Source organism: Petromyzon marinus, chromosome 19 (genome assembly GCF_048934315.1).
Source record: "Petromyzon marinus isolate PM22_M1 ecotype Great Lakes invasive population chromosome 19, UKy_Petmar_22M1.pri1.0, whole genome shotgun sequence".
Taxonomy (NCBI): Eukaryota; Metazoa; Chordata; class Hyperoartia; order Petromyzontiformes; family Petromyzontidae; genus Petromyzon; species Petromyzon marinus.
Genome location: NC_133685.1, coordinates 1,081,247 through 1,107,967, shown reverse-complemented (window position 1 = coordinate 1,107,967; position 26,721 = coordinate 1,081,247). Strand labels below are relative to the sequence as shown.

Genomic DNA, 26,721 nt, shown 5'->3' with positions numbered 1-26,721 from the left:
TCTGAACCGGTCTTGGGCCTCCCCCTCGGTCGAGTCGGTCTTCAACGAAGCATTCGGCGCGACGCGTACACGTCGGCACGGGGGGACCTGAGGCGGCGCGCCGTGCCTGCATTCGAACGTGCCCTTGCCCCGACGGTCCGTGAAGGCTGCACGGGGGATCTCTGTCTTTGCGTGCAGCTGTTCGAGGACTCGGACGGCGCCCCGGACGAGGACGAGATCCTGGCGTCGCGCCGCGGCTGCGTGACGAGCGGTGCCGCCGTGCGGCCCTACCACTCGAGCCACCTGAGCATGCGCGGTGAGCGGCGCAACCGCCCCACCACACCACCCGCCCCGCAACGCCCGCCACCACGCACACGGCAAAGGTCCCCCGTGTAGCCTCGACGGACCGTCGGGGCAAGTGCTGCCAGCGAGTAGCACCCACCCGCGAAGGCCGGCACGGCACATTAGGGGGTGGGCGGCCAGCACCACGCCCGGCCGCCTTTGTCTCCCAAGCGCCGATGTTTTTACGCAACGCACCAGGTGCTCATTTGAGGCCGAGTCGACCTAGGGGAGGCCCAGCACCGGTTGAAATAATCGTCACCGGTGTTGGCCGTGAGTGGGAATCAAACCCGGGTCGCCAGGTTCGGAGCGCAGCGCGCTAACCGCTACACCGCCGCTCCCCATAAGGCCGACATCAAACACACGCTCATCGGCACGTCTCTGCGTGCCACCCCGTGCCGCCCCGTGCCGCCCCGTGCCACCGTCTGGTCCCGCTGTGCCGTGCGCGCCGCGTGCAGGCGGGCCGATGGGGCTGTGGAAGCGGCGCTGGTGCGTCCTCCGCGGGGACACCTTCATGTGGTTCCGCACCAAGCAGGACTCGCTCAAGGCCGGCTGGCTGCTCAAGCTGCAGGGCGGCGGCGGCGGCGCCGCGAGGGCCCCCGGGGCTCGCGGCGCCGTCTGGAAGCGCCGCTGGTTCGTGCTGCGGCGCGACGCGCTGCTGTGCTACGACAGCGACAAGCAGCGCCGCCCGCGGGGCGTCCTGGAGATCCTCAAGGCCGAGTACGAGTGCAGATTCCTCGCCCTGTCTGTCTGTCAGTGAGGTCCGGGTGGGGGGGAGGGGGGGTACCTTCACTCACAGCGGCACGCCAGGACGCACGCCAGGATGCACGCGGGTGCATTGATGACGTGCGCCCAGCAGCCAACTGTGACGCTTGGCTGTGCGTGCGTGCGTGTGTGTGTGCGTGTGTGTGTGTGCGTGTGTGTGTGTGCGTGTGTGTGTGCGTGTGTGTGTGTGTATGCGTGCGTACGTGTGTGTGTGCGTGTGTGTGTGTGTGTGCGTGCGTGCGTGTGTGTGCGTGCGTGTGTGTGTGTGTGTGCGTGTGTGTGCGTGTGTGCGCGCGCAGAGCCATCGTGGACAACCCGGAGAGCGAGAACGGAATCGACGTGGTGCTGCCGGAGCGCGTTTACCACCTCCGTGCCGACTCCCCCGAGGAGTCCAGGTGAGTGACCTCGGGGAAAAGTCCACGACATCGGAGAGTTGAGCCGGCACCGCCAAGGCGCTGGGTTGGAACCCAGGTCAACGCACTGCACCACGGACTCGTCAACACGAGTTCGATTCCCACTCGCGGCCAACACAAGTGGCGGACATCTGATCCGGTCCCAGGCCTCCCCGAGGTCGGCGTAGATGAATCGTGACAAGGCGGCCGGGCGCGGTGCTGGCTAAACCCACCCCCTTGAGCGCAGTGGCGGCCTTCATCGGCTGATAACAGCACTTGCTCCAACAGCCTGAAGACGCTGCACGAGAGATATTTGTCTCCGCACATGCGTGCCCTCGTTCACTCTCATCCTATATGTGCGTGTGTGCCCGTGTGCATGTGTACCCGTGTGTGTACCCGTGTGTGTGTGTGTACCCGTGTGTGTGTTTGTGCCCGTGTGTGTGTGTGTGTGTACCCGTGTGCGTGTGTGTGTACCCGTGTGTGTGTGTGTGTACCCGCGTGTGTGTTTGTGCCCGTGTGTGTGTGTACCCGTGTGTGTGTGTGTACCCGTGTGTGTGTACCCGTGTATGTGTGTGTACCCGTGTGTGTGTGTGTGTACCCGTGTGTGTGTGTGTACCCGTGTGTGTGTGTGTGTGTACCCGTGTGCGTGTGTACCCGTGTGCATGTGTACCCATGTGTGCGTGTGTACCCGTGTGTACCCGTGTGTGTGTGTGCGTGTGTACCCGTGTGTGCGTGTGTACCCGTGTGTGTGTGTGCGTGTACCCGTGTGTGTGTGTGTGTGTACCCCTGTGTGTGTGTACCCGCGTGTGTGTGTGCGTGTGTACCCGTGTGTGCGTGTGTACCCGTGTGTGTGTGTGCGTGTGTACCCGTGTGTGTGTGTGTGTGCGTGTGTACCTGTGTGTGGGCACAGTGAGTGGTTCAGCGTGCTGAGCCGCGTGCACTCGGCGTCGCTCGCCGAGCTGCGGGAGATGCGTGACGAGCTCGCCAACCCCGACAACGCCGTGGTGAGTGCTGCGGCACGTGCCGGCACGACGGCCTCGCGGCGCCGCGACAGTCGCGGCTCGCGCCCGGCGCGCGAGTGAAAGGAGACGCGGAGAGCTCCCCGATTCCTCTCCTCCCCGCTCACGCGGCTCCGCCGTCTTGGTCTCTCCAGGCCCAATCCTGTCCTGGGCCATCTCGACATCCATTCTGCAGTCCTTCACATCCTGGTTCACCTCTTCGAAGCGCTTCTTTCTAGACGGTCCTCCTGCTCGCTGCCCTGGTGCGTCACCCTTCGCCACCTTCTTCCCGTGCGGTTTCCCTCTCTTCTTCTTGTGACACGTCTCCATGGCCGTCTGAGCCGATGTTCTCGCGCCCCTAAACTTTCTGATCCGATCCCTTCCCACGACCCTGATCTGAGTTGTTGTTTTCCTGCTCCCAGGAAACGTTGGACGTGGGGATGATCGACGCGGTCTGCGCTTCAGAAAATCCAGAAAGGTGAAACCGCAAACACCACAAACACCACAAACACCACAAACACCACAAACACCATAAACACCATGAACACCTGTCGTCTCTTCCTGCTCAATCGGTCGTCCATGAGAAACCGGATTCGTTGCCTGCACTGTGCACAATTTTTGGGAGTCTGTCTACAATGGTCTGGCCAGCATTTACGCAATCTCACGCCAGGATTTCTTTGACTTGCCGCTTATGACAGTGGTGGTGGTGGGCGCATCTGCTGTGAGACGCGTGGATCCGACTTGACGTGGGTCGATGTCTCTAAGCCAGAGATTAAACCCCAGAAGGTTCTCCAGTGAGATCGGGGACGGGGGGAGCCTCTTTGTTTTATCGGTATTCACCCAAAATCTGTTGCCATTTCTCCACTCAAAGAGTATTGTGACCACCCCGTTTGTCTCCTCCGTGTCTCCTCCGTGTCTGCTGCGTGTCGCCGATGCCGGCGACCAGGGCTTGCCGATTCTCGGTGCTGAGCGGCGGGCGGATGCTGCGCTTCTCCGCGGAGTCGCCGCGGGAAGCGCTCGCCTGGATGTCGCTGCTGCAGCGCAGCAAGGGCGACGCGCGCGTGCAGGGCCAGGAGTTCGTCGTCAGAGGTGTGGGGGCGAACCGCCGACCTCTCGCTCGCTCGCTCGCACGCAGACAAAGACGAAGGTTCCCACCGCGTAGCCTCAACTCTCGCGGCTTTATTCCAGGCAGGTTGGAAACCTGGAAAATGTGTCATCACGGTGTGCCGCATGTGTCATCACGGTGTGCCGCATGTGTCATCACGGCGTGCCGCATGTGTCATCACGGTGTGCCGCATGTGTCATCACGGTGTGCCGCATGTGTCATCACGGTGTGCCGCATGTGTCATCACGGTGTGCCGCATGTGTCATCACGGTGTGCCGCATGTGTCATCACGGTGTGCCGCATGTGTCATCACGGTGTGCCGCATGTGTCATCACGGTGTGCCGCATGTGTCATCACGGTGTGCCGCATGTGTCATCACGGTGTGCCGTATGTATCATCGCGGTGTGCCGTATGTGTCATCACGGTGTGCCGCATGTGTCATCACGGTGTGCCGTATGTGTCATCGCGGTGTGCCGTATGTATCATCGCGGTGTGCCGTATGTGTCATCACGGCGTGCCGTATGTGTCATCACGGTGTGCTGTATGTATCATCACGGCATGACGTATGAGTCATCACGGCGTGCCGTATGCAGTAGGCCTCTCGCTGTGGCTGCTAGTCACGTGCCTACTCCAAGCATCCAACGACCCAAAAAGTATTCGCTGAAAAATGAATCCCCGAGTTGAGCATTGGGGCCAAGTTCTTTTAGCGAGCACCTATGAAGGCCGGCACGGCGCACAAAGGGGTCCTGTGGCTAGACCCACGCCCGGCCGCCTTTGTCTCCCCAGTGCCAATGCGTACACACATCGCACTGGGTGCATATTTATGGCCGAGTTGACTTAGGCGAGGTTCAGGACCGGTTCAGGTATCGCTCGCCTCAACAGACGCCGCTGCTCAGCGCGTGGCCGCTGGGCCCTCAGCGGGGCTCTCTCCACCCTCTCCGTGCCGCGTCTTCGTTTCCTCGTGGAGCGGCCTCAACTCGCACCCCCCCTCCCTCGCCCCCCGCCCCTCCCCCTCGCCCCCCCCCTCCCCCGCCCGCGCAGGCTGGCTCTACATGGAGGTGGCCAACCCCAGCGAGAGACGGCGCTCGTCCCGCCGTCGCTCCATGCGTCTCCGCGGCGCTGCCGGCGTCGCCGCCGCCCCCGCCGGTAGCGCCGCGGCGCCCGCTCCCGGCGACGCCGCCGCCGCGCTCAAGCGGCGCTGGGTGGTGCTCACCGAGAGCTCGCTCGACGTCTACCGCACCTCGGAGCGCGGCGCCGCCAAGATCAGCTCGCTCCTCCTCACCGGGCAGTGCACCGTCACGCAGCCCAGCCTGCAGCAGGGCCAGCAGCAGAGGCAGCAGCAGCAGCAGCAGCAGCGGGCGCACGTGAGACAGCAGGATAGCGCAGGTGAAGATCCGCTGTCTTCTTCTGCAGTGGGGGGAGGGGGCGAAGAGGAATTTTCTTCGGATCGCTCGAGCACCTAAATAGCCGCTACTCGCAAACAGCACTTGCCCCATCAGTCTGTTAAAGGCCACGCGGGGGATCTTTGTCTTTGTCTGCACAGGCTACTGGCTGGTGAGCGTGCACGGCTCCAGCGTCGTCTACAGGCTCTACACGGGGCTGCTCACCGAGGCCTCGCGCTGGGCCGGGGCCATCCACACGGTGGTGTTGGCCAGGCCGCCCGGCACCACGCCGACCCTCCGGCTCCTACGGCACATCGAGGTGTGTCCGTGGGCCTTGCCTGGCACCAGAAAATAATATTCGGCAAGTTTCAAATTCACGACGGTGACGCGGCCTAGCGAGCGGTAGCGCGTTCACTGCTCATGGCAGAGGCTCGCGGTTCTAATCCAGAAACTGCCCTGGTTATTACTATGCATGTAACAACCTTACTAATACGACTACTACCACACGCCGGGCACTTCACTCACAATGGACGTTAAAGATCCCGTGACGCCATCAACAAGAGTGAGCCATCGCATCCCCACGTCAGCTATCCCAAGTAAAAATATTACACTGCCGATTACTCGGCTGAGATTAAAAACCGCATCGGCAATCATCGCCCTCTACTGCCGGACTAATGCCCCAGGTCACTCTCGCAAACGAGACTTTGTCCTGGTCTCTTTTGAGTTCTCAACTGGTTCGACAAAATCAACTCATTCGCCAGCCAGGGGGGACTCTGGTGCAGCGACACCGCTTGAGAAGCCGGCGTCCCCTCACCGAGGCGCCGGCGGTATCTCCGTTTGTCGGTGCGGTGCAGGCGGTGAGCGGGGACGCCGTGGCGGTGGAGCAGACGTACGCACGGAACCCCATCCTGCGCCACTCGCGGCATGCGCTGCGCTCGCCGCTCTTGCCGCTGCCGCACGGCGACTCGGGCCTACGGAGTGAGGGCTCGTGGCACGCGGACACACACGCGGAGACAGACACACGCGGTGACAGACAGACGCGGTGACAGACAGACGCAGGGACACACACAGAGACACACAGATGTACATGCACGGAGATGCATGGGGACTCGGCTACGGAGTGAGGCTGTTTGAGCAAGTACACGCACACAAAGAGATACAAACATCCACTGTAAAACAAGACTCCCCCACGTGGTCCACTCACACTGTATTTGTCACCGTACGAACATGCACCCTGCTTGTGTAAATGTAATTGTCTGTGTGCACGTCACGGCACGTTTGCTGCGCTGGCTGCAGTCTGCTCGGCGATCGGCGCCCCGCGGCTCCCCGGTCAGCGCGAGGTTCCCCCTCGAGGCGTAATCCACGCGAGGGAGTTTAACGATCAAAGACGATCTTGTCTCCCGCGGTGACCGCAGGGCCCGGAGGGTCGGGCCCGGACTCGATCCAGGACGCCGCGGTGCACATGTTCAACATCGTGCGGGGCCTGGGCGCGCTGGACGACCCCCTGCCGGCGTACCAGGCCGTGCTGCGGGCCTGCCTGGCGCAGCGGCCCCTGCAGGACGAGGTCTACTGCCAGCTCGTGAAGCAGACGGCGCTGGGCGGGCGCGAGGCCGCCGCCGGCGCCGCGACGGGGGAGCTGCGCCGGTGCTGGGAGCTGCTCGCCTGCGCGAGCTGCTCGATTCGGCCCAGCCCGCCCGTCCTGCGATATGTGCGCTTCCACCTCAAGCGGTGAGAGTGCAGCGAAACAGCCTAGGAGGCCCGGCACCCACGAGGCCGAAAGCCACGATGCCTAAAGGCCCTTTTACGTCAATGCTAGTACAAGGCCCTTCGAGGCCGGATCCTCTCGGCCAGCGGTTTCCAACCTTTGTGGTCCTCGATTTTTTGAGCGCACCACCGTGCACCGAGAAGATATTGTTCACAGCGAACACTCCGAACACGCTCTCCAAGCGCCCCCCCGTCCGTTACAGACAGACGGGGACAGGTGTACGGCTGGACGGACCACGGGCCAGAGGCAATGCACAAGCGCTGTCGAGCGTTCCTTTTTACCCTGGGTTAATTGCATTCACAAGCATGCACTTCCCTCGTTTTGTTCCAAAAAGACACAGACCCCCCCGCCCCCACCCCGTGTCTCGGTCGCGCGTTCGCAGGGCGCGGGACCGGCACGGCGACGCCGCCGTCGCGCGCTGCGCCGGCTTCGCGCTCGACGCGCTGCGACGCACGCGGGGACGCGACTGCGCCGCCCCGTCGCGGGAGGAGCTGCACGCCGTGGCCGCCGGCGCGGAGATGAGCGTCACCGTGCACTGCCAGGGCGGCGGGCGGTGCCGCGTCTCCGTCACCAGCCACACCACGGCCGCCGAGGTCAGAGACGCGGACGCGGAACGCGCGCCCGGCGCCGCTTTTGGGGCGAGGGTCGGTGGATCGCGCGGAGATCCGTCTGCGGGATCCCCCTTCCCAGACTCGCTGGGCTCGAGGCGGCAGGAGGGTTGCAGGACAGCAAGTGGGGTCCGTGCACCCGCCTGCACGGACCTCCTTGGGGTTTTCTCGTGGAAGCTCCCCCGATTTGCTCGCGCACAGAATGCGTCCGAAAAAGGGATTGGGCAAACACCCCAGTGCAGGCTGCCCTGGATAAATGAATCATTTGATTGTACATAGCATCTAAATGTAACTCCATCTCTCAGACACATTCGGGGAAAAGGTGAATTGGGAAGGGAGGAGGGACACGGGGGAGGAGAGAGAGAGGGGGAGGGCAGCACCACAGCTCGGCTGCGCTGTGACGCAGCCGAGCACGGGGGGACGAAGCGACCGAGGCCCAGCGAGTCCCAGGGCTACGAGTTTGGCAAAGAGGTCACAGTGGTCACTGGAATCATTCATTGAAATGGACTCCACGAAATTGTGGACTTGGCTGGAAAAACGCATTGAATTGAGCGCTTCCTTCCTTCCTTTCAAAAAAAGCCTCGCGGTCTGTCGGGGTGGGGGTGGGGTCGAGGGGAAATTTCCGCACCTCGTTCCGAGACCTCTCCACGGATCGTCGTTTCTCTCCCGCACTTCGGCCGTGAATGCGACAAAAAATTCCCGCGATGAAATCGCAGCCTTCCCAATCGCTCGCGAGTCCTAGGGGCGGCCCAGGCGACGACGAGGCGGGCGGTTGGGGGCGGGTGGGCGGGCGGGCGGCTTGAGGCGCTGTCCGTGCCGGCGTGGCGCCGCGTGCAGGTGGTGGAGAAGCTGCTGAGCGGCCTCGCCATGGAGGACACGCGCAACGTGTTCGCGCTGTTCGCGCAGCGCGGGCCGGACGAGGGGCGTGCCATCGAGGGACACACGCTGGTGGCCGACGTGCTCGCCTCTTTCGAGAGGTCAGGCGGCACCCGCACCCGCTTTTGCGTCGTCGTCGTAATCACGGTGGTCGCGGAGGGAGTCTGTATACATTTTAAACGTGATTGACAGTCCGTGCATCTCCGTGTGCCTAGCTCTCTCCGTCGTCTGTGCTTGCGTGTGATGTGATTGTTATCGATAATGGTGGTTCAGTGGAGGTTGGTTATGCGGGGTCGCCCATGCGGTGGCTGTATTTGTCGAGGCTACGTACTGGTTGCACGCGTGGTGGTTGGGTCGTTGGACGTTGCCTCCGTGGCGGCCACCGGGGTGCGTAACCGGCGCTGGCATCCCCACAGCACCGGCGGCAGTCCACCCGGTAGCGGCGGTGCCGATGGGAGCAATGGGGGCGAGGAGGTGGTGCCGTGGCGTCTGTGCTTCCGCATCTACTGCTTCCTGGACCCCGACCGCGTGGCTCCCGACAGCGTCGAGTTCGTCTTTATGTTCGAGCACGTGAGACGTGCACTCACACGCACACACGCACTTGCACGCACGGACCCGTGTGCGCACACTCGCACATGCACACAAAGGACAAAGATCCCTCATAGCCTGTAACAGACTGTTGGGGCAAGTGCTGTTAGCAAGCACCTATAAAGGCCGACACGGCACACGATTGGGTGGGTGGCCAGCACCACGCCCGGTGCCTTTATCTCCTTAGTGGCGATATTTACAGGCCGCACCAGGTACTCATTTGAGGCCGAGTCGTGCGCACACTCGCACACAGACACGCACACACACACGCGCACGCTCGTACAGACGCAATCCCACGGTTCACGCCACTGGGGGGCACGGAGAATGGGGGGGGGGGGGGGGGTTCCGTCTGATCACAGAGCTGGTGTGGGGGTGTAATCCACTTCCACGCCTACAACGTAGGACTCGGTGAGGTTTTTTTGAGAGCTCGTGAGAGCTAACCTGGGATGGCTGCTGTCGACTGTAGGCACCTTGCGGGATGCCCTGCTTGAGGTACGCCTGCGTAGCCAGACGGTGTTATCAAACAGCGTTTGCTTAAGGAAACACTCGGCCGGCTTCGGCATTCTGAGCCTCGTCAGCAAAATGTAGTTTTTGTAACAGGCCTGACTGCTGTTGAGAGCCAGAATGTCAAAACCAGTCCAGTTTGCTAACTTATTCGAATGCTACTGAATAATAATTGTCTGGCTATCAGACTCTAATCACTGCACCTGATATGAGTTAAATGATGATGTCACCCTGCTGCTCTATATTAAACCAGGAGCAAGCGAGGCCTTTACCATTCTGGCGAATTGCCCGATGATGCTGGATGTATTTACTAGCGAAACGTCGTACTCAAACTGTAAATGTTGTGGATTCACTCTTCAACACACCGGTGGGCTAAAGTAGTGAATTATTTGTCTTTTGTCAACGTGACACTTTTTTTGCTGATTGGTCGTGTCGGGTGGTGGAGGGTTACGACACATTTATAAATAATGCGATCTAACCCAAAAACCTTTATTATGAATAATATTGGTCGCGAAAGCCTACGTGTTAAACTATAAGACAACACGTTGATGGAGTAGCAAAAAATGCTGGTGTGCTGCGTGTCCCTCTCGCGCGCGAGTCCTAGGGCAGAACACATTTTAAAACATTTATTCAGGCAAATTTGGACCGAGATGCGTTCCGATGGCAGCAAACGTCGCTGTTGTTGTCGTTGCGCCGCCCAGGCGCACGAGAGCGCGGTGCGGGGCTCGCTGCCGTTGCGCGACGCCGCGCTCTGGCAGCTGGCGGCGCTGCGCCTGCAGTACGAGCACGGCGACCTGCAGGCGGGGCCGCGGGGGGCCCTGCCGGACGCGCTCCACCCGGCCAACGTGCACGCCGTGTACCCCGTGGGACGACTCGGGGCCCGCCTGGCCGCGCAGCGCCAGTGGGCCGCGCGCGCCGAGGAGGCGAGCGCCGGTAAGGGCGGCGGCGCCGACGCCAATTGCCGCGGCACCGGCAGCACGAGGGCGCTCCTCTCGTCGTTACCGCGGTGACCACCGTTTGAGAGTCAATGGCCGCCCCTTCCCACCGTGGTCCCGTGGCAAGGTGGCCACGGCGGTAGAGTGAGAGTCGCTCGCCTTCGGAAAATTGCGAGTTCATAAACACTGGTAGGGGTTGACTCGGCCGTCATCTCTCCAGCTCAATAAATGAGTACCACTTTGTGAAAAAGTAAACAGTGGTTATTTTATAGACTTACCCCATCATAAGAATGTGGAATTTCAACTAACGGCCCATGGCTGTAAACAATGCCACTATGCTAATTTGAATAGGAAATCACTTAACGTTTTATTCTACACAGATGACATCACGAGATATTTTTACCAGTTGATTTTAGTCTCATGTTCTGGATCGCTCTTCGCACCGACTCACCAGACAGCACTGAAATGGAGTGGCAACTTCAGGAATGAAGTGTCCGTAGCCCCAGCAGCTGCACACAGTCTGAGATAGCCAGGTGGCTCAGAGTTCAAGGTGCTGAGCTGGCACCACTGAGATCTTGGCTTTGAACCCAGATTTCGGCCGCCCGTGATTAAATCTGGTGAAGTGCAGCGAGTTGACGGGCTCAGCCCGGTCACAATTGACTGCACAAACAGAATTTGCAATGCTTGCTCGTGGCTAGAGCTGCTACCATGCTGGCGTCTCTCTCTGCAAACTCGCCGTGTGGCGTCACCCGCTGCGACATATCCCCCTCCCCCAGGAGCCGATGCCTCCTCGCAAGGGCCGGGCTCCTCCGTAGCCTCCTCGGCCTCCTCGCTGGTGTCGGGAGAGCGCCGACCGCAGGGCCTCCTAGGAAGCGCCGTGCGCCGCTCATTGCTCCGCTCCTTGCTCCGTCGATCCAAGCCTCCCGATGCCGGCTCGTGCCCGGATGGATCCATGTGCGTGCACCACACGTGCGGCGCAACCGTTGTCCCGTCTAGCGACGTGTCCTGCTGAAGTCCAGCGCGTCACGTGCAACCACGCCGTATTGAACAACGCTGCGCTGAACCGCAAGCAGCCCACATTCCCACCATTTCACACTCCACCGCGCCACACTCAGCCATACCACGCCCAAACTTTCAATGTTGATTTCATCCTTCAGTTGGTGTTATCGCTGGCCTACAAGTCATGGTCAACGCAATTGAAATCGCCATAAAAATACTACATCTCACAGCTTTTGCACATTCCAATGTCATCGTCAGTTCAAAACTTGTCCTCTCACTGACTGACCGGTCTTCATCATCGCGAGAACTTCGCTGAAAAAGCAACTTGTCGGCACAACTGACCGGTCATCATCAAGTCTTTTAATTCAAAAACACGTTTCCATAAATGACGCATCATCATCATTGCCTTCGATGCGAACTCAAGAAGCTCGTTGTCTCAACGACCGTCCGATCGTTGCCACCACCGCCACAAGACTGCCCGCGCACCCTCGTATGCAGACGCTCACGTCGCCTTGCCTCTTGCTCGCCCACAGCTGTGGGGAGGACAGCAGAACCTCGTCGTTCAGCGGGGTCGTGGGGCCGCGCGGACCCGGTGGCGAGGAGCTGGCGGCGCTCCCCGAGGCGCTGGCGGCGGCGCGCGCCGGCATCGCGAGCGCGTGGCTGCGCCTGCAGGGCGTGGGGCAGGAGCAGGCCATGGTGCGGTACATGGCGCTCGTGCGCGAGTGGCCCGGTTACGGCTCCACGCTCTTCGATGTCGAGGCGAGTCGCGTGGCGTCGAGCAGCGTCGAGCGACGCAAACGATTTGCGCGTTGGGGTGAATTAAACAAACGTGACAAAAGTGCGCAAGGAAGCGTGGACGGGTACACGCTTGGAATTGCACGGTCAAGAATAGTCAGAGACGTCATTCCAAACGTTAAGCAAAGTGGGCTTGAGTAGGGCGTGTTGCTGGAAGGGAATGTTGTTTGGTGGCTCGGTGTATGGAGGAGCTACGCTCCACGCTCGATAGCTTCCCAAGTGTAGCTATCAAGTGTGCAGGCAGTGCAACTGCACCGGGGCCCGCGGGCCACTATGCCGCTGCTACGACTGTCTCAGTTTTCTGAGATGCATTGAAGTCGCGATGTAACTCCACGTCGCGGCGCGTCGTCACGTTACCCGTGCGTGCATCGCGTCCTCTTGTCTTGCAGTGCGTTGAGGGCGGGTTCCCGCGCGAGCTGTGGCTGGGCGTGGGCGCACGTGCGCTCAGCGTGTACTGCCGCGGAGACGCCGTGCCCATCGAGACCATCCCGTACGAGCACGTGTTGGCGTTCGGTTCTCCCGAGGCCGGCGTGTACCGCGTGGCCACGCGCAGCCGCACGCTTGCCTTCCGCACCGCGCAGGTGAGGGCGGCACCGTCAGGCCAGGCCGCGCCGGAAAAAAAACATTCGCGCATCGCTCGCCAGAGGCCCGCCCAGGTGGGGAACCAAAGGGGCAGTTGACCTCTGCCCATCAAAATGTTGTGGCTGCTTATGTAATTGATAGCATTTATTCACCCAGGAAATTGAGTTAGAAAGCAAAGGTGAAGCCCTGCAATTGCCTGCTCACGCCACTGCTGGCGGAAGGGCCTCTACGAGGAGCTCTAGACGGCCCCCTAGAGCAGTGCTTCTAAGCTTGTGGTATGTGGATCCGTTGCAGAAAGGTCATTTTACAAAACACCATTTCTTGATGGCACGCCTGCCGCGACCACTGGTCTCGGAGGGTATTTTACCTGACCCTTCCACGCCAGAGACCGTTTGAGATTTTTCATTAATGTAACCCAAAAATGGGTGCAGCCTATAACCTGTTTGTGCGTGGTGGTCCCCCATCCAATTGCTATGTAGGTTCAAAAACATGGTTAGCGTGTGAGCTCTGTAACCAAACCAGCAGGGATTACAAAATACACAACCAAAATAAAATCTCCCTCTTGGCCAAGTATCTAGGAGGCGCATGCCACGCATCCTAAATGTTAACGTTAAGGTCAGGTGAACCACAGCACCGGAGAAAAGTCACTGCACAGTCACTCTTGTCGTATGTACTTAGCTGTGCAGGTGACATTAAGGGCTTGGTTGCTGAAGGGCGACAGATAGTCACCAGAAAATGCCGCACACACAAATGCGTCAACCGAGCGTTCGTCTCGCCGCTGCAGGTGGTGGAGATCGCCAAGCTCATGAAGGTGTACGTGGCGCGCCTGGTGCGGCGGCACCACGTGCAGCGCTCGCTGTGCAGCAGCCAGGGCAGCTGGAGCAGCGCCTGCCCCTGAGGGCGTCGGGATTTGAGCACGGGATGAAGCGTCATCTCCCCAACGTAACTATGAAGAGCTGCGATCACGGTCGACCGATCCACCAAAATCGCTCAACATTTCTTTGTGGTCGATTACTCGGGCCATAAAAAACGTCAAAGGAATCTTGGTGCATCTCCTACGAAGAAGAACGCCCGAAGAGCCACGGTCAGCATGACGCAGTTGTGCCATTGACGTCACAAAGACCCTCCCAGGACCTCCAATCCAGCGGCACGTGTGAGGACAGAGACGACTCCCCCTACCCCCAGCTGTTTCCATGCGACCGGACTTTGCCTGCTTGGCACATGGGTGATGTTTTTATTCCATGTCTGCCCAACCTAAGAGCAGCACTTAACCGTGGTGCCTTATTTCCAACGTCAGGGCATTGTGTTTTTGAATGGGACGCAAGGAATGAAAGGAAATGGAATTGATGAGTTTTAAAATGAAATCAAACATAAGGCAATTGCAGCACGTGAAGCGACGCCAATCAACTTCCAAGTTGTTGCAAGATGTTTGCATCTTACAATTGACAAGTGGTTTACAACAAAGCATTATCTAAAGGTCCCATTTCGGTGGCCCACATGTACCTCCCCGGTGTCACTGCGTGGGAGTGTCACGTTACTGTTGAACAAAAACATGTTATTTTCACGGGCACGACTGCCAACATCGCTGACGTGAAATAATCCTCTGACATTACAGAGGGGGCGAGCCCATCACGCCCTCGTCGCTGATCAAAACAAAAACCGGCCGGGGAACTTTAGCGTCAAGTCTCAACAAGCACAAGAGGTCTCGTGGGTTTGGAACGGCTCCAAGCCCCACCACACGCTGTGGCACGGACACAGACCTCGCACCGCACTCAATGCAGACACTCGGCAATGTTTCATCGCCGAGTTGCGACCCCTGCTGGTTTTATCACCGCCGTTTTTTTAACGCTCCACAAACGACCACGGTCTCGTTCCATGCAACCACAAATCTGAACTCAATAACGTGGTGAGCTCGCTGCACAAAGTATTAAGGACGAACGTTACCCGCGCTCGTCTCGCGATCTGCAGTCCCGAGTCGTCACCTCACCTGGCTGTGTCGAGTTGTGGCCCCCACACTTTCCCATCAACGTTCGCCGTTTGCGCGCTTAGAAAAATCCCCAAACGACGCATCGAACTTGTACAGAGCGTAGGCGGCGACTGCTACATCAAGGTGCTCGCCTTTGCAGTGTTAAAGCCATCGTGTTAAAGTGGTGTGCAGTAAATCCAGGGTTTAAAACAAAGCACTTGGCATTGTTCATAAAGTTCATTCATGAACGAGTTGAGCTGTATTGAACAGCCTCAAGTTGAGACATTTTTCCAGTAGACGAGAGGGGGTAAGCAATATTGTTCTTACCAAGGGTCAAATAGGGCTTTCAATGTCTCCGACATGCCACGTATTTAATACACCTTCCCTTTACCCAAGAACGTGAAAAATTATTAATGCTGAACTTCATCACACGAATGCGCTGCCTGTTTTCCCGTTAGATCGGTTCTGAAGCAGACATGGGTAGCGTCCTTGCAGTGACATAACTCACATGGGCCATTTCAAAGTGGCAGGCCTCATACAATAAAGCTGCCGGCCTAATAGTGCAAGGGCAGTGGATACCTGGCTACAGAGCACAATCAAAATGCATTACACGTCCAGGTGTAACCTGGGACGTTTACTTACGTTTTAGATTCCAAAGGAAATATTGGGACGTCAAGGTCTATAAATGGATTTTTTTCAAACTGGAATATACTCGTTGAAAATTGGTGAAAGCCACGCGATGTTAAAATCCCATACACCGGGGAATGTAAATAGTGTAAATACATTTGCATTGAAGACTATGAAAAACTGTTCATTGAAAACTTGAGTGCCTATGAATGGTACCGATTTGTAAATGTTATCAGCAGGGAATTGGGGGTGTTCCCATACTATTGGTGCAGAAAACGACGGTGGTAATGATTTGTGACTGACACGGGGTATGTACTGAGTTGCGCATTGATTATATTCCACTAAAGTTGTTGGTGATTGGTTTTTGGGAACACTGCAACCACTAAATTTGAACAAGCACCGCAAAGGCAATAAATGAATCAAGGACAGAACATCCCATACATGACTAAAGCCAAGTTTAACACAATGTGTAAAACGTTTGATATTTTTCCAAGCACCAAGGATTTTTTACATGCATATTGTGCTCAGTTGTGGCTTACCATTTAAATACACAAAGGTTGCCGAGAGGTTGGTGGATTTTGCACGTTAACTTTATTAAACAAAACTATAAAATCTAAACGTGTTGGTTTGTGATGTTTGAAATACTTGTTCATTACCAATGTCCTCAACACTTAATACAACTCTGCAGTACAACTTGAGATGCCTTGCACCAGCTCACCCAAGTGGCACCATGTGAATGAACGCAGCATCACTGGTCACCAAGTGGGCATTAGCAATGTGAGGGGGGGGGTGGGTGGCAGCAATGTTGCTTTGCCATTTCCCAATTCGCGAGCAATGATGCAGAAATGAAGAGCACACTGCACAGAACAAAAAACGCACAGGCACTGATGCTGGTTCATATACACTTTATTGTGATCTCCCTGGTGTACTAGGATGGTGGTGCGAGTAGTGTGGGAAGGGTCCCTCACTGGTCCTTGAGCTCACGCAGGCGGCGGATGGCAGACCTCACTGTGACAGCCGAGGTCGTGCTGGAGGAGGAACGGGCAGTTACACACATTAGGTGACATCGTAATAAACGTTTCTAAACCTTTATCCTAATAATACACACCTTGGTTATTTTCAAAATAATTACCTTTGAAAATATTACAGAAAACGATAAGGAATGGTAAAAGCATCTTAGGCTTTGGCTCAACATAGCGTGCAAGACGTACTTGTAGGTCCATGCACCTCCTGCCACGGTCTTCATGCACGAGCCGCAGTGCCAGATGCCCACCGCCCTCCTCTTCATCTTGGTCTGGATTTCACAAGGACAACACGAGCACCACAGGTACACTGAGCGGAAATCACCGGTCAAGGCACAGTTAACAAGCGTGAGCACAACACGTGTGCGTGTACTAAGACACGAGGACCACAATTTGTTAAGGACAACACGAGGGCAATTTATGGGAATTGTGGATGGAAATCTTCACTGGTAGTGCATTTATCATGAGCAACCACGGCAAATTGGTAGGGCAGAGGAAGCGATGGGAGTTGTGTCTAGCAAATGAGAATTTCTAGAAGAGTGTTTAATGAACAGTGATCGGTGTACACAAGCGACAAAACCCTGGGTTAGTCACGTGTAACGTCTGAAATTAAAATTGAAAGAAGCCATATCCCATTTACCCAGACAGAAACAGCCACTGCCACTCCTTGGGGTAACGACGTTTAACTTTTTATCGGTCCTTTAAAGTCTTGCTTTATTAGCCGATGACCTGTTATTGTAGTCGGTTTAAGGATCGAGGCAGTCGTATCTGAGACTGCTTTTTCTGCCCTGCAACTGCAAGGAGAGTAGTCCAGGCCCAATTTTATTCGCAAAAAAAAACCTGTTGAGGCAACCATTGCCGGTGACGACCACCACCCAATTGCAATCTTGACCTTTGCAGGCTGGCACTCACAACTTGACCCAACCAGCGCGAGCCACCGGATAACGCCCAGACGTGCCCCTATTGCCACGTGGGTTGGCGCCCCTCACCTTGCCACAGAAGGAGCACGTGTACTTGGCGTGCTGGCTGATCTCGATTTTCTTCACCATCTTACGCAGGGACGCGCCGTACCGCGTGCCATACTTGCCCACAATGCCAACCTTCTTCGTGCGCTTTGCCTAGCGGAGAAAGAGAGCAGAAGGCAAAGACCACACAAAACGTTATTTTGCCTGGACACGCAGGGTCTTCTATCCACCCAGATGATTCGCACCAAGGTCACATTACGACAGACTTCCCAAACAAAACAATATTCAAGTTTATATTTTACTCACCCTTTAAGAACAATTTCCACCCATAAGTCTACAATTACCTATGGCACGCTTTCAGCACAAAGAGGTTGGGCAAAATCGAATAGGTCGCAGTAGACAAAGGCTAAAGGATAGTTTTTTAACGAAACACACCACCATAACAGTTTACGTACAACAGTAAACATTAAGGTCTGGTGGCGTGGAATACCCTACACATCGGCAATTTACTGCATTGCAGATTAAACATTCAGTTTAACACGTAGGCTTTCGCGGCCAATATCATCAATAGTAGAGTTTTTTGGGTTAGATCGCGTAAATATATAAAAGTGTCGATAAAACCCGCCACAGCCAACTAGTAAGGGTTGTCACGTAAACTGAACATGCCAATTCGTTACTAGTACAGCACTAGTGTATTGTATAGTGTAGTATACTAGTACAGCACCAGTGTGTAGTGTATTGTGTAGTATACTAGTACAGCACATCGGTGTTGGAGAGCCAAGCCACAACATTTACAATCCGAGTACGTTTCGCCAGTAATTACACCTAGCTTCATCAGGCGACAGCCATATTTGTGCTGTACTAGGAACGAATCGGCATGTTCTGTTTACGTGACAAACCTTACTAATCGGCCGGTGGCGGGTTTAACGACACATTTGCATATTTACGTGATCTAATCCAAGAAGACCTGTACGGAGATGAAACATTGTCAACACTCGGGAACTTATTGAAATCCGCACAAAAACGTTAAATATATTATTCAGATTCCTGGTCTCGTGTGTTGAGCCATGCGCACATAAAACCAATCGAGAACCCAGCGAGGAATATTTTTGAAGGGAAACCTGCGGCAACTCTCCAAGCAGGTTTAGGACGCCTACACTCCTCAGGTCAATCCACTGCTGGATGAGGGAATGACCGCGCCAACACGCACGTCTGGTGCTGCTGCTACTCTCCCACACCAAGTTGGAAGGTGTCGAGGCATCACAAGCACCGTACACGGGTAGTACTACTGCACCGATCCCCAACCGAGTCCCGCGGCCTATATGATGCTTATGGCGTTTTCTGTCCACAGCTGCTGGACACGCGGTTTCTTAAGACGCCATCACTTGCGGTGCAACCTGCAGCCAATCCGGCTACTTGCGTGAGCTCAGTGGCGGGTTGAATACATGCTCGTCCAACCGACGAAATAGATCGACACGGTGGCGGCGGTCTAAGCCACACTCGCAACCCAACGTAGGCGTCTGTCACCATCAATGGTATCGCCGCGCAACACAAACAGGCGAGTCGCAAGGTCGTTAAAAAGAGGCGGACTGCTTTCATCTAACAGTGGATAGACCACGGCGAAAACAACGCACATATAAAACTCGCACCAATGAATAACGCTGCGCGGAACGTAATCTGTAACTAAACAGCGTGTAATTATAACGAGTATAACTATTTATCAACGCGTCCACTGCACCACAGGCGAGGCCTCAACAAGTTGACGTTCAATGGCCGCGAAGCCAGGGGGCCTGCCGCCCTCGAATCTAAGCCAACACCGAAGTCGCTAAAACCAGGACACTCCGACAATAAATAGCTGCACACAGTCGCGAAGCAAGGCGGCGGCGACATTCTGAGCACGCGAGTTCCCGCGAGGAGAGCTCCATGGCCGAGGATGAACGCGGATCGCGAAGCCTCGGATGGCCGCGGACGTAGAAACCCACCATGGCGGGCGGCTGTGGCGGAAAGAAGGGAGTCCTCACTGCGCATGCGCGACTAGGGGCTCCTACCCCGTGACGTCATCACGCGAGCACGACCCCTGGTGTATCGCAAGATGACGTCATCACGCGAAGCAATATTATTCACGTGTCGAAGTCATCTCGCGAGCTCAAACGTGATGACCTCATCAAAGTGTGCTCCAGCTCCAACGTAACAAATATTTTTGAGATTCCGCGTTCGCAGTGGTGCACAAACAACAATAAAACGCGGCACATTCGTCAATAACATGGAGACCTAAAAAAATATAATAGGCGACGTTTCGAGCAAAGGCCCTTCTTCACAGCACACAGAGGTAGGCCAGAGAGGCAGCAGCAACGTAGTGAGATGACATCATCGCGGTTTAGAAACCCCAGCGCGTGCGCACCGAAGCCAAGCGTTCGCGCGAAGCGATTGGTCTGTGGTCGCACCACGTGCCCCCGATCGCCGTGCTGGATTGGCCAGCGGGGCCGGCTGGCGCCATGTGCAGTAGGGATTTGTGCTCGCGGACTCGTGCGGCTGCGACTCGGCCCCAGTGGCGCTGCGTCACCACCTCAAGCGTCGCGCTCCCATCGCTCCCTCTCCCATCTCTCTCTCTCCCATCGCTCCCTCTCCCATCTCTCCCTTCTCTCCCTCTCCCATCGCTCCCTCTCCCATCACTCCCATCTCTCTCTAATCTATCTCCCATCTCTCGCGCTCCCATCGCTCTCCCATCACTCCCTCTCTCTCCCATCTGTCTCGATCGAGTGGACTCCACTCTGTGGCTCTTCTATCCGCCAAGCTGAGCAGCGCTCGGGAGGTCGTGGGGACGACGGCTTAGAGAAGCCGCAGCAGCTGGGGGTGGTGGTGGTGAACGTCTCCTGCACAGGCGCCTCGTGGAGTGAAGAGGAGCCGGGTGAGGGATGGGTTGGAGTGGGGGTAACGTGGTGAGGAATGGGGGGGGGTAACGTGGTGAGGAATGGGGGGGGGGGTAACGTGGTGAGGGATGGGGGGGGGGTAACGTGGTGAGGAATGGGGGGGGGGTGTAACATGGTGAGGAATGGGGGGGGGTTAACGGGTGAGGAATGGGGGGGGGGTGTAACGTGGTGAGGGATGGGGGGGGGGGTGTAACGGGTGAGTCCGTGAAGGAGGCCTGGCACAGCAGGGGTCTATAACAGTGGAGTAATGGGGTCGAGAGAAGACGGCTGCTATATAGGGGACACGGCAGAGTGGTGGTTCAGGCCTGGTAGACCACCAGGTGCCGGGGGGGGAGTCGACCACGTCCGTAGGGCTCCATTCCACGTGGCTCCTCGCTGGAGGATAGACCAGGAAGGAGGCGGTGCAGGCGAGGGGGTTTGGGAGACTCTCGTCGTAGTTGGTGGCTGTAAAGTCTCGGGTCCACTTGGTCTGTGATAGCCCAAGAGTCCTTCTAGAGGAGACCTTACCCCTCGGGCTAGAGCAGGCAAAGTAGAGAGGGCCGTCTCCTGGAGGAGAATCCCTCAACTGGTCGTGTAAAGTTTATCGTGATGGGTATCGGCTTGGCGGAGCAGTGCGGGCGGGGGTGTAAAATAAAGAACCTGCACATAAACTCTGTTACCATAGTGAAAATGTCACTTTTATCATTTGGAAGCCTTGCCGAGTCTTCAAACTTTTTTTTAATTTCCCCAGGAGAGTTAATTCCTCGGGATGTTTGGCCGAATTCCACGACGACTTGTTCTCTCGCTCGAAGTTGAGCAACTTTAGTGGGTTCAGGAGTCGTCACGGCCTCTCACGGGGCTTGGGGTTATTGCTGTTGTCGATGTCCAGGGGTGTCGCCGTGACTCGCTGCCCTCTTGCACCTTTCCGCTGTTAACGCGATCGGTATTTCCCCTGTTTAACGCGATCGGTATTTCCCCGCGACATAAGATGGGATTGACGTTTGCCAGCGATTGGCACTTTTATGCCATGGACATTTGCTTGCGATTCATCTGCGTTCTGATTGACATTCAGCTGTGATTGACAAACTTACGATTGATGTTCAGCTGTTATGGACGTTCTGGTGTGATGGATATTTGCCTATGATTGACATTCTCGTATGATTGATAGTCTCCTCTGAATGACCTGATTTACATCCCGCTATTATTCGTTCTTCCTTACAAATGTTTTTAATCCTTCCCAAAATGTCATCCTTACTGTGTCATTGGCATCAAAAGTATCCATTCGAATTCATTCCAGTGCAGTGTAATGTTTAAATTTAGTTGTGTTGTCTTTTTTAAACCTTGTCTGCAATCACTCCCTGAGTTATTTCAAATATCCTTTGCTTCAGCGCCTTGATGTACTGAGAGCAGTTTAATTAACGATGATGTAAACCTTCATTTTTCGCGAGAGTGGATACCACAGAACAGGTGGGTGCAGTCACTTTGCCATTACTAACATAGCCGTGCCGTTGACGCTGTCTGTGGGCCGAAGGCGCAGAACCCGCCGTCCCAAGTGCCACGCCGCCATGTCTGCCTTCACGTGCATGTCCTGCCGCGTGGCCTTCGCCTGCGCCGACCTGCAGCGCGCCCACTACAAGACGGACTGGCACCGCTACAACCTCAAGCGCAAGGTGGCGCAGATGGCGCCCGTGACGGCCGAGAGCTTCGCGGAGCGCGTGCTGGCGCAGCGAGCCGCGGCGCAGGTTCCCGGCGCCGTCGTGCATCAGCCGTGCGCCACGTGCGGCAAGGGCTTCGCCTCGCACAACGCGTACGACAACCACCTGCGCTCGCACCGCCACTTGCAGGCCGAGGCGCGGCAACGCGACGCGGCGCAGGCTGCCCACGACGAGGTACGGCGTGTGCACAAGCGAAGGAAGCTTTGGGCGAGTCGCCCCTCGCGGGTGCCCTCCGGCTGCCGTGGCGATCACGGCAGCGAGATCTTAACCTATGTGCCTGGTATGCAGGTCGTGGGTTCCATCCCGACCCTGACGCCTGCTGTATATTTGGAGTCTGCGTGTCTCTCTCCCCGTGGTTGCGTGGATTTTTCTCCGCGTCCTCCCGTTTTTCCCTCCACATTTAGAATCAGGCGTTTCGAGTATTTGGCCGTGATACATTTCCACGTGATAAGCCACTTCGTTGAGCTATCATTTGTGGCCAGGTAGCTTCTGAAAAAGAGCTACATAGCTCAGTCGGCCTTACCTGGTAAAAGAAAAATAGTTTATAGTTTTTGAAATTATAGATAAATCCAAGATTCACACTATTTCCAGATTCTTCACTCAACAACGATCCCTCCCCACTTGACATTAATTCATGTTTTTTACAAGAGCTGTTTGTTGGAATGAATGTCCTGCCAATGTCCGACCGTTAAACATATAATTCAAATCTTGCAGAGTAGTGCGACGCTTCTTCTTTGAGAATAATCAATTGAACCGGATATCACACAACTACCATCGAAGGGATTATTTCCATCGTTCTGATTTAAATGACCGCACCGAGGTGTTGTTCCAGCACTCACAAAATCTCGCGCGTGCCTGCCTGTGCAGGTAGAGCGCATGAACAAGAAGAACGTCGAGAAGGGCCTGGAGATACAGCCGCTCAGCAAAGACGAGATGAACGCCGCCATCCAGCAGGCCGTGTTCAAGGCCTCGCCGCACAAATCCCCGAGCCTGGCCCGTCGGAGCGACCCCGCCAAGGAAGCCGACGGCACGGCAGGGGCGCAGGCCCCATCCCGGCCACCGCGGCCACCGCGCCTAATGTGGCTGGAGCAGCGAGAGGCACAGGAGCGCAGCAAGGATGGCAAGGTGCCGACAACGGCGCAGGCCGGGCAGGAGACGGCAGGCAACGGTGAGACGTCGCTCGCGGCGCACTACGTTGTAAGGGACACGGTCGGAGCTGCGTTGTCCGATTATCACGGCGGCATGGTGGCGAGATGTTAACTACCTCGTCTGGTTAACTACCTTACTGCTACATGGAGCAGTGGATAGAGCATGCTGTGCACAAATTGGAAGGTTGCGAGTTAATATCCCAGTCGGGCTTCAATGAGCAAGTCATCTCTGGGGCCGATAAAATGAGTACCGGCTTTGTCAGACATCACCCGTGGTCGTCGTGGAAATGACCTCGCTCCCGCCGTAGGAACGCGGCATTCCCACCACCGACGCGGTGCGGTAAGCGGGAGGCGAGCGCTCCCCTCCCGACTCCCCACTGAGCGGGACACTACTTTAACCTTTTGTTCGTTACATCTCACCCCGCTACAGATGAGTGGGAAGACCTGGGCACCGACAAAGATGACGACGATGATGACTGGGAAGAAGAAGAAGACGACGAGGACGAGGGCGCAGTTGACATGGAGTTGGGAGCGACGACGGAGGGTGCGGAGGGCGCCGTGTTGTCGGCCGACGGGCAGCCGGCCATGGCGGGGACGCTGCCGCACAACGGCTGCTTCTTCTGCCCGCAGCGCTCGCGCACGCTCGCACGCAGCCTGGCGCACATGTCCCGCGAGCACGGCTTCTTCATCCCCGACGTGCAGTACCTGGTCGACCTTCCGGGGCTCATGCGTTACCTCGGTGGGTCCTGCTCCCGGCGCAAGCAGCCTGGCGGCACTGTCTGTGCGAGTGCCGCGGGTGCCGCGCGTCTTCAGAAGACGAGCCGGCAGTTGCTGGAAGACAACAAAATTCATAAATCGGCAACAAAAATAAACATGCGGCCAGTTGTCACAAAACGCTTAATCTTTTTTTTCTTATTTTACTGCCTGTCACCAAATAATCAGCAATGTGACTGACCTCATCAGCTAAGCAGGTATAAGTCTGGATAGTGCTTGAATGGGTGACCACCATCCACAAAGGACAGGTCTACTGTGTGGTGTGGGCAGTGCAGCAAATCCATTACACTACTGTTCCACTATGTTTCCTACCTACAACGTGCACCAACTAACGTGGTGCAGTATAGTGAGGCAACCTCCCATGCCACGGGGGGAGGCATGGGAGGTTGCCTCACTAATAAATGTATATCACTTTTGGATTGACAAAAGCGATGTACATTTATTAGTCCACAAACGTGTATTCGTAGACCGACAATGCTTCTGTTGCTGTGGTGCTGTGCCTCTGTTGCTGGTGCCGTTGCTGGTGCTGCTGCAGGGGAGAAGGTTGGCGCGGGCAACGTGTGCCTGTGGTGCAACGAGAAGGGCCGCTCGTTCTACTCGCTGGACGCCGTGCGGAAGCACATGCGCGACAAGGGCCACTGCAAGCTCTTCACGGACGGCGACGCCGCCCTCGAGTTCGCAGATTTCTACGACTTTCGGTAAACGGGCCGCCTCTGTCGAAAAACCCATTTCTTTAAAACTGCTTTTTGTGTTTAGTTTGTCCTTCCCCTGCACCTCCTATTCGCGTGGTTGGCTACGTACAGTGCGAAAGAAATTCAACATGCATACGAGAGGCTGCCTCGCATGGACGAAAGTTGCTCGAACACCTTCCCGTGTCCACGAGGCTCCCTCGCATTCGCCACCTGACGTTACCGCTGTCGGAAGGCTGCGTCACGTTGACGGGCTGTGCGACAGCGATCTGTTTTTGATCAGAGGGCAAATACACTGGGGTGCCTTTCGGAGAGCTTTAAATGCGCTAAGCGACTTTAATCACGTCACGAAAATTTTGAAAGGGCACCCCAAGTGGCAGCTTTCCTTGTGCGGCACAAGGTATACTCGGCAGCATAGCCTGGAATCGCGCATCGGTCTTGCTGGTAGCGGGCGACGGTTGCTGCCGCTGCTGCGACTGCTGTTGCGCGTTATTCTGATCACGTGATCTGAGGGTGATGTTTGGGGTTGTGATCGTTTGTCCAGGCCGAGCTACATGGAGTTCCGGGTGGGAGGGCGCGACGTGGACGGTGAGGACGAGGAGGACGACGAGGAGGACAGCAGGCTGGGGGAGAAGCAGCTCGTGGAGTACGACGAGACCACCATGGAGCTGCAGCTGCCCTCAGGTACGATTACTGCTACTGCCACTACTACCACTACGCCTGTTTAACTAGGATAGCCTCACTGTGGAATCCCAAGACTCTTCAATAGGGTCCTGCCAAGTGTTCGCAGTAGGTGGGGGCGATGTGCTGCTGTGTGTAATCCCATTTGGAGTAATTTGCAGGTAATTTTTTTAGCATTGGAATGTTTGGCATATACCTGTTGAGATTTATATATATTTATCCATGTTGGGAAACTGGGAAATCATACGCAGAACAAGGAGAATTCACAAACCTCACGGAGAAAGGCGCCCAATTCGGGAATCGTACCCACTCGCGTCGTCGTTGTCGCATCCCAAGTGCTACCATCAGGTCTTCGAGCTCTGGTTCAGCAAAGACATGAGTTACCAGGTTGTCGTTTCGTCGCCCGCCTTTCATCTTTAGTCAAACATCTACTGCCCCCGGTCCCCCCTTGCCCACGCAGGAGTGAAGGTGGGCCACCGCTCCCTTCTGGTGTACTACCGCCAGCGGTTTGCACCAGGGCAGGCCGTGGTGGTGCACAGGAGCGGCCGTCTGCTGGGCCGCGTCATGCAGCAGTACCGCGCGCTCGGATGGAACGGCAACGCCGGTACGGATGGGGGGGGGTGGGGAGGGCTGGAAAACGTTAATAATGGCCATAGCACGATTGGGATTTTTTTTTTAAACTCGGGTAAATTCCATTAACCCCGCTATCTTCCGTCGCTTATGATCTCCCGCAGGCGGGGAGGCTGCAATGCGGCGCCAGCGAGACATGCGCTTCCTGCAGCGCCACAAGGCCAAGTGGGCGATGAAGATGGGCATGCGCGGCAACATGCTGCAGCACCACTTCCGCTCGCAAGTGCCGATCTGATGAACGGAGCTCAGACGGCGGCGGAGGAGGACAATGATGGAGGTCGCGAGGCCACGGGTCACAGAGTTTGGTTGATTGGTCGAATCCGATACTGTGTTGTGCAGTTGGGAAGTAGGGTTGTCATGATATAATTTTCCACAATACGATACTGTTATCAAATCTCATGATTTGACGATTATCGCGATATCATTTGCCATAAACATTGTAATTCAACTTCGCAGTTTTATTTTTTGTGCTTTGCAGCAAGTCTAGTAGGAATAAAGAATAATTTAAAGACATGAAACTGAATTTCACTGAACATAAGCCTTTTCTGAATCAACTTTAGGATCAACAATGCTTATAAAGCACACGCTGACACTTCAGAAGTCACTGGGGTTTTTTTTTGCTCTATTTACAGCCTTGAGTCAGTGGTGGAAATTCCACATTCATCTAGCGGGAGTGAGTCTATCCATAGGACAACTACCGTTGACTTTCCGAAAGTGATACCAATTTGACCAATACCAGCGGCATAATGGGTTGAGTCAACCCCCAACCAGGATTTGAACTCGCTGCGTTCCAATCCACAAGCCGCGCTCGCTCAACCACTGAGCCACCTGCAAAGTTGCGCACCGAATAATCACGTGGACTGAGCTTTTGTTGATGCCACATCACCAATGACTCCGCAAGGCATGTTTTCAAAGCACTCGTTTAATAAATAGTTATTCACAAAAGAAAACAAGGAAGATTAAACCGACAGGATAATCCCGAT

General features: G+C 56.2%; 3 protein-coding genes and 1 long non-coding RNA gene across 9 annotated transcripts in view; 2 read left to right on the top strand and 2 right to left on the bottom strand.

The window, feature by feature from the left end:
- The window catches only part of LOC116943961 (unconventional myosin-X-like), a 34,977-nt gene extending 19,154 nt beyond the window's left edge, over positions 1-15,823 (top strand). For all 4 annotated transcript variants that reach the window (XM_076068025.1, XM_076068027.1, XM_076068026.1 and 1 more), the window contains 18 exons: positions 178-295; positions 777-1,038; positions 1,383-1,478; positions 2,386-2,479; positions 2,896-2,951; positions 3,420-3,562; positions 4,620-4,964; positions 5,122-5,279; positions 5,815-5,938; positions 6,376-6,688; positions 7,108-7,318; positions 8,171-8,310; positions 8,626-8,779; positions 10,003-10,234; positions 11,013-11,190; positions 11,769-11,994; positions 12,420-12,611; positions 13,397-15,823. In XM_076068025.1, the coding sequence (XP_075924140.1) occupies positions 178-295; positions 777-1,038; positions 1,383-1,478; positions 2,386-2,479; positions 2,896-2,951; positions 3,420-3,562; positions 4,620-4,964; positions 5,122-5,279; positions 5,815-5,938; positions 6,376-6,688; positions 7,108-7,318; positions 8,171-8,310; positions 8,626-8,779; positions 10,003-10,234; positions 11,013-11,190; positions 11,769-11,994; positions 12,420-12,611; positions 13,397-13,510 (3,156 nt within the window). In that variant the 3' untranslated portion in view covers positions 13,511-15,823. The remainder of the gene's footprint in view (positions 1-177; positions 296-776; positions 1,039-1,382; positions 1,479-2,385; positions 2,480-2,895; positions 2,952-3,419; positions 3,563-4,619; positions 4,965-5,121; positions 5,280-5,814; positions 5,939-6,375; positions 6,689-7,107; positions 7,319-8,170; positions 8,311-8,625; positions 8,780-10,002; positions 10,235-11,012; positions 11,191-11,768; positions 11,995-12,419; positions 12,612-13,396) is intronic.
- A 272-nt stretch (positions 15,824-16,095) lies between these two features.
- On the bottom strand, positions 16,096-19,307 carry RPL37A (ribosomal protein L37a). Of its 2 annotated transcripts, none has more exons than XM_032957350.2 (4): positions 19,175-19,307; positions 17,217-17,345; positions 16,417-16,499; positions 16,096-16,233 (listed from the first exon to the last, which is right to left on the bottom strand). In XM_032957350.2, the coding sequence occupies exons 1-4, from the start codon at positions 19,175-19,177 to the stop codon at positions 16,170-16,172; spliced, it is 279 nt and encodes a 92-aa protein (XP_032813241.1). In that variant the 5' UTR covers positions 19,178-19,307; the 3' UTR covers positions 16,096-16,169. The 2 variants fall into 2 exon arrangements, with proteins under 2 accessions (XP_032813241.1, XP_032813240.1); XM_032957349.2 differs by lacking the exon at positions 19,175-19,307 and adding an exon at positions 19,056-19,097.
- An 85-nt stretch (positions 19,308-19,392) lies between these two features.
- On the top strand, positions 19,393-26,261 carry ZNF622 (zinc finger protein 622). Of its 2 annotated transcripts, none has more exons than XM_032957348.2 (8): positions 19,393-19,521; positions 21,633-21,990; positions 22,684-22,984; positions 23,395-23,703; positions 24,274-24,436; positions 24,972-25,111; positions 25,569-25,712; positions 25,843-26,261. In XM_032957348.2, the coding sequence occupies exons 2-8, from the start codon at positions 21,667-21,669 to the stop codon at positions 25,971-25,973; spliced, it is 1,512 nt and encodes a 503-aa protein (XP_032813239.1). In that variant the 5' UTR covers positions 19,393-19,521; positions 21,633-21,666; the 3' UTR covers positions 25,974-26,261. The 2 variants fall into 2 exon arrangements, with proteins under 2 accessions (XP_032813239.1, XP_075924144.1); XM_076068029.1 differs by lacking the exon at positions 19,393-19,521 and adding an exon at positions 19,681-20,100.
- LOC142925126 (uncharacterized) lies at positions 22,437-25,572 on the bottom strand. Its single transcript, XR_012942218.1, has 2 exons — positions 25,380-25,572; positions 22,437-23,795 (listed from the first exon to the last, which is right to left on the bottom strand). It is a non-coding gene; the product is annotated as an uncharacterized LOC142925126 (long non-coding RNA).
- Positions 26,262-26,721: the final 460 nt, after the last annotated feature.

Coding starts and splice junctions, on each gene's coding strand:
- ZNF622 (XM_032957348.2), top strand. CDS start 21,667: ATGTCTGCCTTCACGTGCATGTCCTGCCGCGTGGCCTTCGCCTGCGCC. Junction 21,991..22,683: donor CGCAGGCTGCCCACGACGAG/GTACGGCGTGTG, acceptor CTGCCTGTGCAG/GTAGAGCGCATGAACAAGAA. Junction 25,713..25,842: donor CGGATGGAACGGCAACGCCG/GTACGGATGGGG, acceptor GATCTCCCGCAG/GCGGGGAGGCTGCAATGCGG.
- RPL37A (XM_032957349.2), bottom strand. CDS start 19,082: ATGTCGCCGCCGCCTTGCTTCGCGACT. Junction 17,346..19,055: donor CGCCGCCTTGCTTCGCGACT/GTGTGCAGCTAT, acceptor TTTCTCCGCTAG/GCAAAGCGCACGAAGAAGGT. Junction 16,234..16,416: donor GGAGGTGCATGGACCTACAA/GTACGTCTTGCA, acceptor TTCCTCCTCCAG/CACGACCTCGGCTGTCACAG.